The sequence below is a fragment of the Manis javanica genome, chromosome 4, assembly GCF_040802235.1.
Source record: "Manis javanica isolate MJ-LG chromosome 4, MJ_LKY, whole genome shotgun sequence".
Lineage (NCBI taxonomy): Eukaryota > Metazoa > Chordata > Mammalia > Pholidota > Manidae > Manis > Manis javanica.
The window spans coordinates 101,625,634-101,639,125 of NC_133159.1; the positions used below are offsets into that span (position 1 = coordinate 101,625,634).

Genomic DNA, 13,492 nt, shown 5'->3' on the forward strand with positions numbered 1-13,492 from the left:
GCTTGCTGCATGCAGGTACGGGATTCTGCAAACCAACTGCATAGTTAATGTGAGGAAGATTCTCTAGGTGGATGTGTCATTTCTGCCTTTTCCTTTGTTTATAGTTTCAGGATTGACAAGTCAGCTGGTGTTTAAAAAAGCATAGTTGGTTTCACACATATGTTAAATTACCACAATTTCGGAGTTTGAGCATTTTAGGCTCTTTTAATCTGAAACTATCTTTCTGATAACTTGAGAGGAGAGATGCATCTTACAGGATCTGTTTTTCAGAGCACACTGGCATCAGTGAACATCCAGGCTCTTCCAGACCAGGGGCAGAGGTTGCTTAAGCAGATCGAGGAGTTGGAGGAAGCCCTTGGTGCTCTCGCCCTACCTCCAGAGCATGGTAAAGCAGTCACACACCAGGACGTGTGGTGTGCATGAACTTCACACCAGACACTCAAGAAGCCATTCAGTAAAGAAGTTGTTGATTCATTTACTTTTCTGTTTTATTATATATATCTGCTGCCGAGCTTTTCTTTTAAATTATACTTGTGATTTATAAAAACCTTCTCCTATTTCCTGTGGACTCAACTCTCTTTCCGATTGTTTAAGAAACTGTTTACATGCTACTCTTTCCAGTGACTTCTCCCCAGCTCATTGGAAAAGTGGTGATCCTGCCCTCTCTTGACCTCTCCTTACACATAGAATTCTTTCACTTTTCTGAACTTTAATCTGTTCTTCCCTTGTCCTTTGAGCAGGCACTAATGAGAAGAGTACCACTCGAGTACCACAGCTGAGTAACTCCACCCAAACTACCACAGACTTTCCCGACTTGGTGCCTCCCAAGCCCCTGCAGAGACAGGATCTCCAGCCTCCGGCTTCTGTGGGAAGACAGGCTGCCTGCCAGGTAGCTGCAGGAGCACCCAGTCAGTGCTACAGAGGTGAGATCCAGGGGCCTGGTCCTAGTGTGAATTGCTACGCCTATGAGTTAAATGCTGCCTAGTAGGTGTCTTTATGCCCGTGTGAGGGGAGAAGCCATTTCTGGTTTGTAAGTTTTCTGTATCCTGAAGGTTGTGGTGCTTGGCTGAGCTCTGCGCAGTGCTGTTTGGACCTCTGTGATGACAGAGTGTGTCTGTCCAGTTCAGGGATCCTGGTCAGTCAGCCCAGTGGTTGGCATATGGGAGTCATCAGTACATTTGTGACTGAAAACTCAAACTCAGGTCATGCTGAGGTAGGAAGACCAGAAGGTACGTCTGTGTCCTTCTGTGTGTGTGTGTGTGTGTGAGTGCAGAGCAGAGGAGCAACATGAGTAGAGCTCGTGACCAATAGGCCCGCAGAGAGTAGTAACACCCTGTTTAAATGAGTGTTTCCCTCCTGAACTTTCCAGAAAACATGGAATTCAGAAGCAGCTGCCAGTAGAGCCTCAAGTTGGTAATGCATTCGGTTGGTTCACTGATCCGGAGACAGGAGCTAGGGTTGTCTGTCAGTGGCTAGAAAAGCTAAAGCCAGCGTTCTCCCAATTGGGAACTGCTGGAGATATAAAAAGGGAAAAGGAGAGAAAACAGAAAAGGGTATGGGAGAGAGATGAAGAGAGTAGTTAACTGGGGGTAAGAAAGACTCAGTGCCAAATGAAACTAAAGTCAGTTTAAAAGGGGCCAGAGAAAATGTGCTTGTTAAAGTTGCATAATAGTCACGGCTGCTCAGGACTGTTTTGAGGACGTTGCTGTGTAACAGCAGCATTCAGTAATCATAATGGTGACTTAGTTACCTAGAGGAAAATTAAGTTAGGTTATTAAGAAAGTACGTAATGTGTTTTGGAAACAATTCCATTAAGATCGCTTTTCCTTTAAAAACATGTTGACATTTGAATAATTTTCATTTGTCTAGAAACACCTTAATTAGGATACTTAGTCCTTCAAATTACCAGCAGTTACAGTGCCTACAGAGCAGTTGCCTGTGTAGAATGAGTGGGGCAGCAGCACGGAGTGTCCCTGCCGCAGAGCGGGCGGCCTGGTGTGGGTGCGTCTGGCTGCCTCTCCCGGCTGCCTCCACTTCAGCGGCCTTCCTCTGCTGCCTTGACCTTTCCTGTCGCTGGCTTTTCTTCTTTGTGTCCACCCCTAGAGATCTTAATCTTCCTAAAATAATGATGGCATTACTTTTCCCTTGCCACCTCTTCAATGCTGAGGAAAAATAAACTGTCAAAAATATTATGGGTTAGCTTAGTTTTTCATTATACTTTCTATTAGTCCTTTATTATAATAATTATGTGACCAAAAAAACCAAAAACAGAATACAGATAGACAAGCCTGTGAAGTGAGGAGAATCTGGAGGCAGAAAAGCATGGTCTATATAGATTGATTATCTGGCAAATAATGAATTGTGTTTTTGCAGCAATAGCCAGGACATAATACTGGTGACACCTTTAGGTGGTAACGCCTCTTTGTATGCAGGCTGTACAAACCAACGTGGCCCTCCTGCAGTGTGGAAAATCATAAGCGAAGCTATTGATGAGTTGCATCGATCACTTGAGTCACGTCCTGGTGACACTGCTGTGGCAGAGGACCCAGCTGGGCTGAAGGTGAGCCGAGGAAGACGCATTGTACAGAGGGTCCTCTGACAGTGCCCTAGGCCCGTAAGAGCAAGACTCCTGTGAAGCTGCCTGGCAGTGCCACTCTGATCATCTTACCTACTGATAATGCTTCTGTGGCTTCCCTTGCAGTATTTTCTCCTTTTCTGTTTAGCAGTCAGGAAAAAAAATCACTCTTTTTTCTTGAAGTCCTAAAGGAATCTATGTCTATTGCAATAAAGGATCCATTTAAGCTTCAATAGGTGCCACAAGGATACAGAGGAATTGCTGCTTTTAATGAACTAGTTGGGGTGGAAGTGCATGTATGTCGTCGTATACAGAAGCATTAGAAAATGACTTGAAGACAAAGATAAAAATGTGCACATACTAGAGACTGGGTACAAATGGCAAAAGAGTTTGAAATTAAGGAAAAGTTATTCTAAGTCAGTAATTAATTTGTTACCTGCTTCTTTGTGCCTTAATGAAGCTGCACACCTAACACACTCCTGTTGGAGGGGTGGGGAGAGCGAGGTACAGAGACGGGTATTTGCGAGTGAGCATCGGTGACAGTGGTACCGTAGCCGGGAGCAGCAGGTGATGCTCTTGAGTGGGAGACTCCCTGGCAGTGGAACCTGGCACTGGGGAAGGAGCTAGCTCAAGTGATACTATGGAATCACTGGGATTGAACAGGGGTATTTAATGAAGATTATTTTTGTCACAGAATACAAGATAGTCTGGGATAAGAAAGGACCAGAAGGGGCACACCAGGGAAAGGGCTACTGAAATGTGTGACTAGCAGTGCAGACTGGAATGCTGCTGTGAGAGGAGGGTCAGATATAAGAGATGAGGAGGAAAAGCCAAGAGAGTGGTGTGCAGACGGAAGGTGACCAGTCGGAGGTGGTGGGTTGCAAGCAGTAGAAAACTGACTGGCTAAAAAAGCAAACCAGGACTCTCACTGGAGAGTGAGTGAGGGGGTGCTTAATAAACATGCTGGGCCTCGGGGCACAAATCACAGCTGCCCCGGGCAGACTAGGGACACCCTAGGTGAGAGGATGGAGTCAGGGGCTTCAGGGTGCAGTGAGCAGTTTCTGTGACAACTAGAATTTTGGGAGGATCACTTGCAGAAAATATAAATAAGAGTGTGGAGTCCATGTAGCCAGGATCCAGTGTAGCCACTCACGAGAAATTTATACTAAACCTGTGGTTATTACCCTTGTCAGGTCCCTTTGCTACTACACCAGAAGCAGGCATTAGCCTGGTTACTATGGCGGGAAAGCCAGAAACCACATGGAGGAATATTGGGTAAGTCTGGTATTATGATGAGACCCAACATACATACTGTGTTGTTTCATTTGATCTTTTCAACAACTCTGGGGTGTGGGTACTGTAAAGCCCCCTTTTACAGATGGGAAAACTGAGATACAGAATGGTCAAGCAGTGTACACGTGAGTACACAGCAAGCAGGAGATGCTGACTGGCTGATTGAACAATTTATTCTGTGGTGGCACAGGGACTCTGTGGGACGTGCAGAGAGCCAGGCTGGAAGCCAGACTTCTAGAAGCATGGTCAGAGCCAAGTTATAAACTGAGTGTCCAGTGGAAACTGCCGTGGCTACTTGGTTCCGTCAAGCACTGAAGGAAAATGTTGCCACCCCAAAGTCAGGCACTTTTGTCTCCATCCTGTCCTGCAGAGAGTATTTCAGAGGGACCCTCTTTCCTAAAATTGCTCACATCTCTATCAGAGTCCTGTGTGAGCCCATGTGTTCTGGAGAGCCAGGCCATGTGCTGGCTCCTTCACTGCGGGGGAGCCCAGAAAGCAAGTTTTTCAGGCTCTGCTTTGGGCACTTGTCCAACTAAAAACTCAACTTCTAGAAAACATGATAAATGTCCTCTATGGCCAAGGGTCTGGTTGGGGGTCCCCAGGACCACCTCCAGGTTCAGTGATTTGCTAGGAAGACACACAACATATAGAGTCATACTGTGGCTGTAACTTATTACAGAAAAGAAAAGTTATTTTCAGTTGTTAGAAATCAAAACCAGCAAAGAGAAAAGGTATATGGAGCAAAGTTTAGGGGAACTGGTGCAAGCTTCCAGAGGCCTTTCCCAGCAGAGTCACATGGGGGCTACTGAATTCTCCCAGCAGCGAACTGTGACACCACACGTAAATGGTGCCAGCTAGGGAAGCTTGTGCTCAAGGTTTTTGCTGGGGGCTGGTCACATTGGCAGTGTTAGCCTGGTAGGTACTGAAATTCCGTACTCGCAAAAGGAAAGCAGATCTTCAGCATAAACCGTATTGTTTGTACACGTTGAGGCACAGTGAGCCACTCTTGTGGGCATGTGGGAAACCTCTTACCTCCTAGTTCTCAGATGCCAGCCAGGGGCCGACCTTGAAGCAGGCCTTTCCTAGTACTCATGCCTATGTGGTAACTCTGCACAATGGCAAAGCCAGAATTTGAACCAGAACCCATGCTGTCACATTTTACTTTTGCTTATGTCAGAATGATTAAACTTAAAATGAACATAACAACATTTAATAAGGTATAAATAGAAAATCAGATAAATTCAGTGACTGGTATAGTGGCAATACCCAAGAAGTGTTAATTTATGCCCCTCTGAGGAATAGGTTAAGGGAATTTAGGAGGCCTGTTCTGAGTTAACTAACTCCAGGAATGTGGTAGCATCAGTGAAATAGGTCGTAGGATGTAACTACTGGATCTTTTTGCTTTGGTGGGATAAAAAAGAAGGACTAGGCAGTGTCATCAAACTGAGATAGCTGTCAAGGGACGCATTTGGTAAGTAACAGTATAACATGGGGACTAGAATAAGATCTGAACAATAGGTTTTAAGTTTTAAAAAGTCATAGTAAATGTCTTCGGTCTTTGCTCTAGATCTCAAAGTGAATAGCAAGAGCTAGAGTACATTTTAATAAGAATAAGAAAGATGAAGTATTCAGTAGGGTAGGCAAGGAGTAGTGACTGGGCTGGCACTGACAGCAAAGAGAAAAAGGGCTAATGTCCACTGCACTTTCTGCTCTTGAGCTAAGTTGATTAATTTCTCTGAGAAAGGAACTGTCTGATTTTTGTTTTTCTTTTCCAGCTGATGATATGGGATTAGGAAAAACCCTGACAATGATTGCTCTCATCCTGGCCCAGAGGAATCGAGAGAAAAACAAAGAGAAGAATAAATATACAGCTTTGACTTGGCTTTCCAAAGATGGTAGACAAGTGCCTTAATAGCCTGCCCTTTGCTAAGTCATTTGAGCCAGCAGAGAGGAAATGTTTAAGCTGTATAAGGACACATTTGTTCATAATTAATTTACTGTAAAACCTATATTAGACTACTTTCCTGTGGTGTCATTTCTGATGCTGAATGTGCTAATTATAAGTGATCATTTTTCCCTTCGAATGTAAACTTAGCTTGACCTATGATCAGAAAAATTTTATGGAGAAAGCTAAGGCTCAAGAAGACTTTAAACATAATGATTATTTCTGTTAATGTTGAGGTCATAACTGCAGGGCAGATCCAAATTAGTTAACATTTTTTTAAGGAAGAGCTGTCACAAATTCAGATTTCAGCCACCGTAGCAAAAGCCCATGTCCATGTTTCTGAAATACAGAAATTGATAAACCCTAGATAATAATCTATCTTATTTCAGCCTCTGTTTTTAAAAATGTAATAACTATGTAAGTACATGTTCCATATACTACATTTACATGTAGACAGCACCACATGTGTAAGTTGCCAAGTACGTTTCTCAGTTGGTTAGATAGTTAAAAAAATCTGTGGCTGTCTGCTCGTGACGTCTAATGACCACTGGTACGACTGTGTCCTGTGTCCACATGGAGTAGCCCGCGCGTGTGCACATGCACTCACACAGAGGGGTGAGGCGGCAGTGGCACAAGTACTCCATTACTGTTCCCAAAGTAATGTTTGCTTGTTTGAGGGGTTTTTGTACTTATATTTTAATGTGGATATAATTAAGTTATGCTTTCCAGGAAAAAAACCATAATGCTCCTCCGAATTGAATCAATTCAGGACAAATTAGGAAATGATCCAGTTCCTACCTCCTGGCCGCTGTGAGAGTATTTTTTTTAGACTGAGGTCATGTACTACCCACTTTGTGCTCTTCAGCCTCTCTCTCTAACATTTTTATAGGGAAAATGAAGAAAATTAAGTGTTTTGAGTTAACAGACTATCTCTTCTATTTTTGTTCTGCTATGAACTATGTGTAGAAATAGGAGCAGTTGTTAAAAAATATTGACTGAAGGAATAAAAGTCAAGAGAAGGAGGTACTGCCTTTAAAATTTAAAGACTCTTTCATGAGTGTAACAAGGTGTTGATTTTTTTCTGCTCAAGACTCCTCTGAGTTCACTTCCTGTGGAACACTAATCATCTGTCCAGCTTCCCTGATCCATCATTGGAAAAAGGAGGTAGAGAAACACGTGAGCAGCAACAGCCTGCGAGTGTGTCTCTATCATGGGCCAAACCGGGAGCAACGTGCAAAAGTGTAAGTAAAGAAATAGTGCAGTTGGTATGAGGTGCTCAGCACCTTGGCTTAAGGGGACCTAGTAACCTTCCCTGTTCTCCCTGAGGCTTCATTTAATCAGGACTATTGGTATTTGTGAAGACCAAAGTCACTCTTATCACAGGTCTTCACCTGTTGTCAGAGGTACATCTTGAGAAAGAATGGTGTTCTTTTGGTATATCCATGTCACTGTTGTTCACGGAGGCTGCCTATGATGCCTGAGTTCTCAGCATTCCCCTGGTAAAACAGGATATGTCAAAGTCATTTCTTAATTGCTGAATTTCTGCCTCCAAAGTCACATTTTTTTTCTGGTAGTATGAATGGAACCAGCTTAGTCTTATAGGGCATCTTGATAGAATAATAATGACTGTTTGATACAGACCGTTATTTTTATAGCTGTATGTTTCATATATGAACCATCTTAGGAGTTTCAAATTCAAGAGTTTAGGATTAGACCTACTTCAATTCCTGAAGGGCATGATAAGGAAAGAGGAATGAAAATGTTCGCCTAGGTGGTGATTTTAGTGGTAGTCTCTGTCTTTTGGCTTTAAAGAACTGGTTTTTGTTCTGATGGTTATATGATGGTCTGGGTTAAATACTTGCTCAACTAGTCAAGAACAAAGTTGTTCCTGCTTCTAAATAAAGCAGTCTCTTTCCCCAACCTTGGATATTGGATAATTTATCTCATAAAAAACAGGGCAGCAGTCTTTCAGGGGTAAATTACCAAATTGGTGTTAGAATCAGTGTTAGGACACACCAACTCTCATGGTTCATAGTCACTTCTGCAGATGAAAGGTAGCTGGGCAGCAGTGTCAGGTGGCCTGCCTTTGTTCTAGATTTTTATTTAGAAATAAATTGCATCTCACTTGATCTGCACTTTGATCATACCTGGTTTGGTATGCAGAATGTACAGCTGACGGGATAGAATCACTCTCAATTATACAGTTGGTCCTTGAGCCACACAAGTTTGAAGTGCATGGGGGGTCTACTTAATATGTGGACTTTTTCAATCAAAATAGTGGAAAAGTTTTTGGAGATTTATGACAATTTGAAAAAACTTTTTCTCTAGCTCGCTTTATTATAAGAATACAGTATATGATACATATAATGTACAAAATGTGTTAATTTATGTAATTAGTAGGGCTTCCAGTCATCAGTAGGCTCTTAGTAGTTAAGTTTTAGAGGAGTCAAAAGTTATATGCAGATTTTCGACTGCATAGGAATTGGCTCTCCTAACCCCTGTGTTGTTCAAGGGTCAGCTGTACTTTTTTATCAAAGGCAGTATGTATACAGTGCTGCCTCTCTGAATTAAGCATATTGTGTTTATTTAAAATATTTGTTGATATTCTTTCTAGTACACAGTATTAAGCTTCATTCGAAAAGATTTGTGCCTTTCATTAAGGATTTTTACATGTATAGGGTATAAATAGGCAAGATAAACTAAAAGTTAACAGCATGTATTTTTATACCCAAAAGTCAAATCTGGAGTAATGGATTTTCACAAATCCACTATAGAATGAGGAGGAGAAGGCATCACTGGTATTCAGTGAACAGTGCTTTGAAAGATTCTCACTTCTCTAAGACTTCAGCATCATCTTTCTCAAATCATTACTGACTGTTAATGACCAGCCGTCCTTCCTGTTTTTGAGAGATCACAGCAAGCTTAAAAGACTCTAGAGACTTTTCTTTCTGACTCATTGGCTGGAAAGAGGGAGGCTGTTTTAGCTACAGTGAGTAGACTGTAAAAATGATCACAGGTAAAGAGATAAGGAAGCCAAGCAAGTAAAACTGACCTCTTAAAAATCATGTATGTCTGGATTAAGACATCAGTTAATGACTTCTGCCATCTGTCCCTCCAGCCACAGGCCTTTTTATAAAGGGATCAACTCTGCCTCTTGTCAGAGTGGTAGAGGGATTGGTTACTGATTGCTTTGTGTTGTGTCTGTGCAGCCTGTCTACATACGACATCGTGATCACTACCTATAGCCTTCTGGCCAAGGAGGTTCCCACAGAGAAGCAAGAGGGAGTGATCCCAGGTGCAAAGCTCAGTGTGGAGGTGAGTCTAGGTCGCTGCCAGCGAAGTAAAGTTGAGCCACACCTCCTGTGACCTGAGTCTTCCCATAGCGTAAGAGATAGCAGAGGTACCTTCCTGTGAAGTCAGGAATGTCCTAGAGGTTCCACCTGTGGAAATAGCTCTTTCCTCTGTTCCTCTCATTTATTCTAGATAATCACTGAGAAAGGTTGAGGTTTGGCACACTAGATAGTTTTTTAGGACTAATGGTAACCACATTGCAATTGTAATCATCACATGAATCTAGGAAGGCCTCACTCATTGCTGTTTTTATTTTAGAGTCTTTGGGGTATACTTCTAGAATATTTTTTAGATTTAGTGTTGAAGACAAGAATTTTAGTACTTGTGGTATTTAGCTATCATTTCCTTTCTCTCCTCCATCTCCCAGGAAAATGGGTTGCAAATAATAAGGCTCCAAAGGCCAGAGGCTAAATGATCACCAGGCAGTAAGTCTGAATGTTTGCTAGTGCATCCAAGCTAGTGTCGGTTAGGTAGGGTAGAGGCTTTATTACATAGTTATTGTGGGGTGTTTTTCTCCTGATAATATAGTGTAGTTTCAAGAAGTAATCTTTTGTAAGTGTTTTTATTTTTAGTTCAATAGGATGTTCACAGATTCCCGTATTTGGGGAGATCTCTAGAATGCTTGTCCAGTCATACCAACTCTGACGTCTTGCAGATGACTAACTTTTCAGGTTCCTCAGTGGTTCTCCGTTGCTTTCTGGAAAAAGCCCTAATTACCCTCCATGATATATCCAGCTTTCTGTGATCTTGCCCTGCTTGTATGGCCCTACACTCAGCCCTCCATGTGGCACCTCATGCCGTCACTCCAATGGCCGTGAGCTTCCCTGCCGTGCTCTGTCCTGTTGCTGTGCCTTTGGTCTCTCCTCCGAATGGGCTGCTTTGCCTCCATTCCTCTTCCCAGCTTAATTGTTATGACACCATTTATTTAGCAAAGATGGAGGAGCTACCTTGTGCCAGACGCTGTCGTATCAGGGGTACAGCAGTGAATAAACCAAGTGGATTCCTGCAATGTAATGTGTATGCTTTGTGATCTAATTAATTTTATGCTTGTTTTTCTTCCCTGCTAGACTGTGAACTCCTTGAACATAGGAGCTGTCCTTTATATCTGGCTTAGTATCTTGTTTATAAAATTGGCTTTAAGGATATTTTCAGTAAATTTTTGTAAATCAAGTAAAATTGAGTAAATATTTATTTAATGAGTGCAATTCCAGGCTCAATCTTGACACCTAGCGTTGTCTTGACCCATAGCCCAAAAGTGGGCTGAAAGAATACATGAAAACTCAAGTTAGAAAACATTTTACTCTTACGCATCTTAATCTCAAGGATTGGGACTCTCAAGTGATTTGTTTATGTACCCATTGAGCGTTTCCACTCTTGGTTTCTTAAGCTTAATTCTTATCTGAGTGTACCCAATCTAAGCCCTAAAACTTAAAGGTACTACCCTTTACTTTGACGACATGGACATTTTACAATTCTGTAATTGGGTTTCACTTGCATTTCCTCCAGGGTATTTCAACACCTTTGCTTCGAATAGTCTGGGCTCGAATCATACTGGATGAAGCTCATAATGTTAAGAATCCCCGCGTGCAGACATCCATAGCAGTCTGTAAACTACAAGCCCACACCCGCTGGGCTGTCACTGGAACCCCCATTCAAAACAACTTGCTGGACATGTATTCACTGTTGAAGTGAGTAAACTCTTTGGGATTATGTAAATAGGAATGGTCTTGGAAACCCTTCAGAACAGTTTTATATTTCATGATAAAGCTCTGGTGTGCCAGGTTAACTCATGTAGCAGATGGCAAGCTGGTCAACCTTTAAAAGGCAAAATAATTAATATTTATGAGAAAATAGTCTGTTGATGGACTGGCTGATGTAGGGCTTTGATTACATCTAGCTCCTTTATATGGAAAAATACAGGATAAATTAAAATTAAAGGAAAGTCATCTTTAGTGAATATTTTGGGCTACTTCTGCTTTAAAACTTATGGCCTAGGGTCAGGACCACAATTTATTTGAAGCAAACGGAAAAGAATGCTAATTTTAAAATACTTGCTTTTATTCAAGTCAGCCCATAAAGGGATATGGAATTTCTTTGTTAGCCTTTGAAGCTTTAGGAATAAATGCTAGCTATTGGTTATATCTTCTATTGTGATGATACAGACATCATTACTGAGAAACTTTATATTTTTATAATGTGGTTTTCATTATTAACTTGGGTCTCTTTGATCTTTACTTTGAAATTCACTTTTAAAAATCATTGCATGACAGATGTAACAGAAAGTCTGATTTGTTTTACATCTTATTTGAACCTTTACTTCATCCTCCTATACTTCTTTCCAACTCTCTTCTTCTTCCCCAACAAAAGATTTCTCCATTGTTCTCCATTTGATGAGTACAATCTGTGGAAGAGCCAGGTTGACACTGGTTCAGAGAAAGGAAGAGAACGGTTAAATATTTTAACCAAGAGCCTTTTGCTGAGGAGAACAAAAGACCAGCTGGACTCCACTGGCAAGCCCTTGGTAATCTCACTTACACGTCCTTGGGGGAGGCTAGGGGAGGAGGATGACCGTGTCCTTGTCTGGGTAGGGTAGCCGCCTGCTGCTTCAGGAGCCTGAGTTGAGCCTCCCACTTCCCTGTGAGGAGGCCCTGGCATTGCTGCCCGGTGCCTGTGTCACAGCTGTCCTTGTTGGGCTGCGTGTTCGAGCAGTCCTATTATTAGGGAAGGGTGGAAGCTGCTGTCCGGGGCTCAACTACATTTCTAGTGTCTACTGTGGAGTTTACTCAATGTTGTAATAACACTCAGTTAATTTGTATAACTTCATCCCAGCCGCCTCTTTCCACTTCTCCAGGTGCTACTGCCCCAGCGTAAATTTCAGCTGCACCATTTAAAGCTTTCTGAAGATGAAGAGGCTGTTTACAGTGTCCTTTTTGCAAGATCAAGGTATGTGCCATGAAGAAGCACCTCCCCACATATATTTTGTTTTGTTCCTGTCATTGCTTAGGAATGAGTCAAGGATCAGGTTTCCTCAAACTGTGTTTATGCTATTATTGCTAAGTTGGATATCTGTATTCTTTTTTTCTTTATTCTTCCTTTCTCTCTCCTTACCCACTTCCACCACACTTCTGTCTTATGTACACAATGAACCTATTCTTCTTGACTTCTGGGCATAGAAGTTTTAGTCTGTGGTCACCATACACCATGTTTGTCTGGTCCTCAGGGGACCATATTGGAAGGAACATTTCTTTGACATTTGGCCTGTTATCCAGCATCTCACTGGAACTTAAAAAAAAACAACTCTCTAATTCTTCTTGTCATCTTTGTATTTTATACTTCCTCTGAAACTCCTGTCCTTCCTTGAATTCCAGATTTACTCTTTCCCATTTGGTGCTTTCATTTCCTATGCAAATTTTTTTTCTCTTTGTATGCCTTATATTTATTAGCAAATATTATAATACTGGATTAACTAATACTAATTAATAATGTCACTATCTTGCATTAATGTCTATATATCAATTGCTATTAAATTGACTTTGAATATAATGTTTTATAATATTACTACATTTATTAATTTAAGTCCTACAGCAAGCAGAGTTAAGCAATGACTTAGTGCAACTTCTTGTGCAACTTCTTAGTGCAAACTTCTTAATGACCATTATATGTGCATTTTCTTTTTTGATGTGAGGCAGGTCAGCTCTGCAATCCTATCTAAAAGTGGGGCATGAAAGTGAAGGCAGCCAATCTGGAAGAATCCCTGATAATCCATTCAGCAGAGGTAAGCAGTGGGGTACTCATAAATACATATGACTAATGAAAATGTGGATTCAGATTTGGTAAAATGACAGAAATTGGAGGTTGTGAATTCTTGTTATCAGAGACTTGACCTTAGGTAGGAACCTCAAACCTGAAGTAAAATATACTGATCTCTGAGTATCAGACCTGGTAATCTAAACTTATTAATTTTTTGAAATCTTCTTTAATTAAATGCAAATCTATAAAGAAAGCCAATATTTCATTAGGCTTAATTGCTACAGAAGTGAGTTATAACTATATTCTTGAAGTTCAGGTCAAAGAAGTTGAAAATAAACTCATTTAGTTGGCAGTTGTTCCCCATATTTCGATGTTAAGTCCTGTACTCTTTGCTGTGGTTTGTTTTCCTCTGTTGAAGTGGTAGAAGAATTTGGGTCCAGTGGGTCCGGACAGGCGGTGGCAGCAGGCTCACAGCGGTCCAGCACCGCCCACATACTGTCGCAGCTGCTAAGACTCCGCCAGTGTTGCTGTCATCTTTCTCTTCTCAAGTCGGTAAGACAGGCCCCACTGTGGCACCC

At 41.7% G+C, this 13,492-nt stretch overlaps 1 protein-coding gene across 4 annotated transcripts in view; it reads left to right on the plus strand.

The window, feature by feature from the left end:
- TTF2 (transcription termination factor 2) overlaps positions 1-13,492 on the plus strand; it is a 35,106-nt gene that overhangs the window by 11,790 nt on the left and 9,824 nt on the right. For all 4 annotated transcript variants that reach the window (XM_073234466.1, XM_017668227.3, XM_017668237.3 and 1 more), the window contains exons 6-17: positions 271-385; positions 741-923; positions 2,433-2,560; positions 3,769-3,850; positions 5,644-5,763; positions 6,904-7,054; positions 9,023-9,128; positions 10,671-10,852; positions 11,532-11,685; positions 12,016-12,107; positions 12,854-12,939; positions 13,333-13,466. In XM_073234466.1, the coding sequence (XP_073090567.1) occupies positions 271-385; positions 741-923; positions 2,433-2,560; positions 3,769-3,850; positions 5,644-5,763; positions 6,904-7,054; positions 9,023-9,128; positions 10,671-10,852; positions 11,532-11,685; positions 12,016-12,107; positions 12,854-12,939; positions 13,333-13,466 (1,533 nt within the window). The remainder of the gene's footprint in view (positions 1-270; positions 386-740; positions 924-2,432; positions 2,561-3,768; positions 3,851-5,643; positions 5,764-6,903; positions 7,055-9,022; positions 9,129-10,670; positions 10,853-11,531; positions 11,686-12,015; positions 12,108-12,853; positions 12,940-13,332; positions 13,467-13,492) is intronic.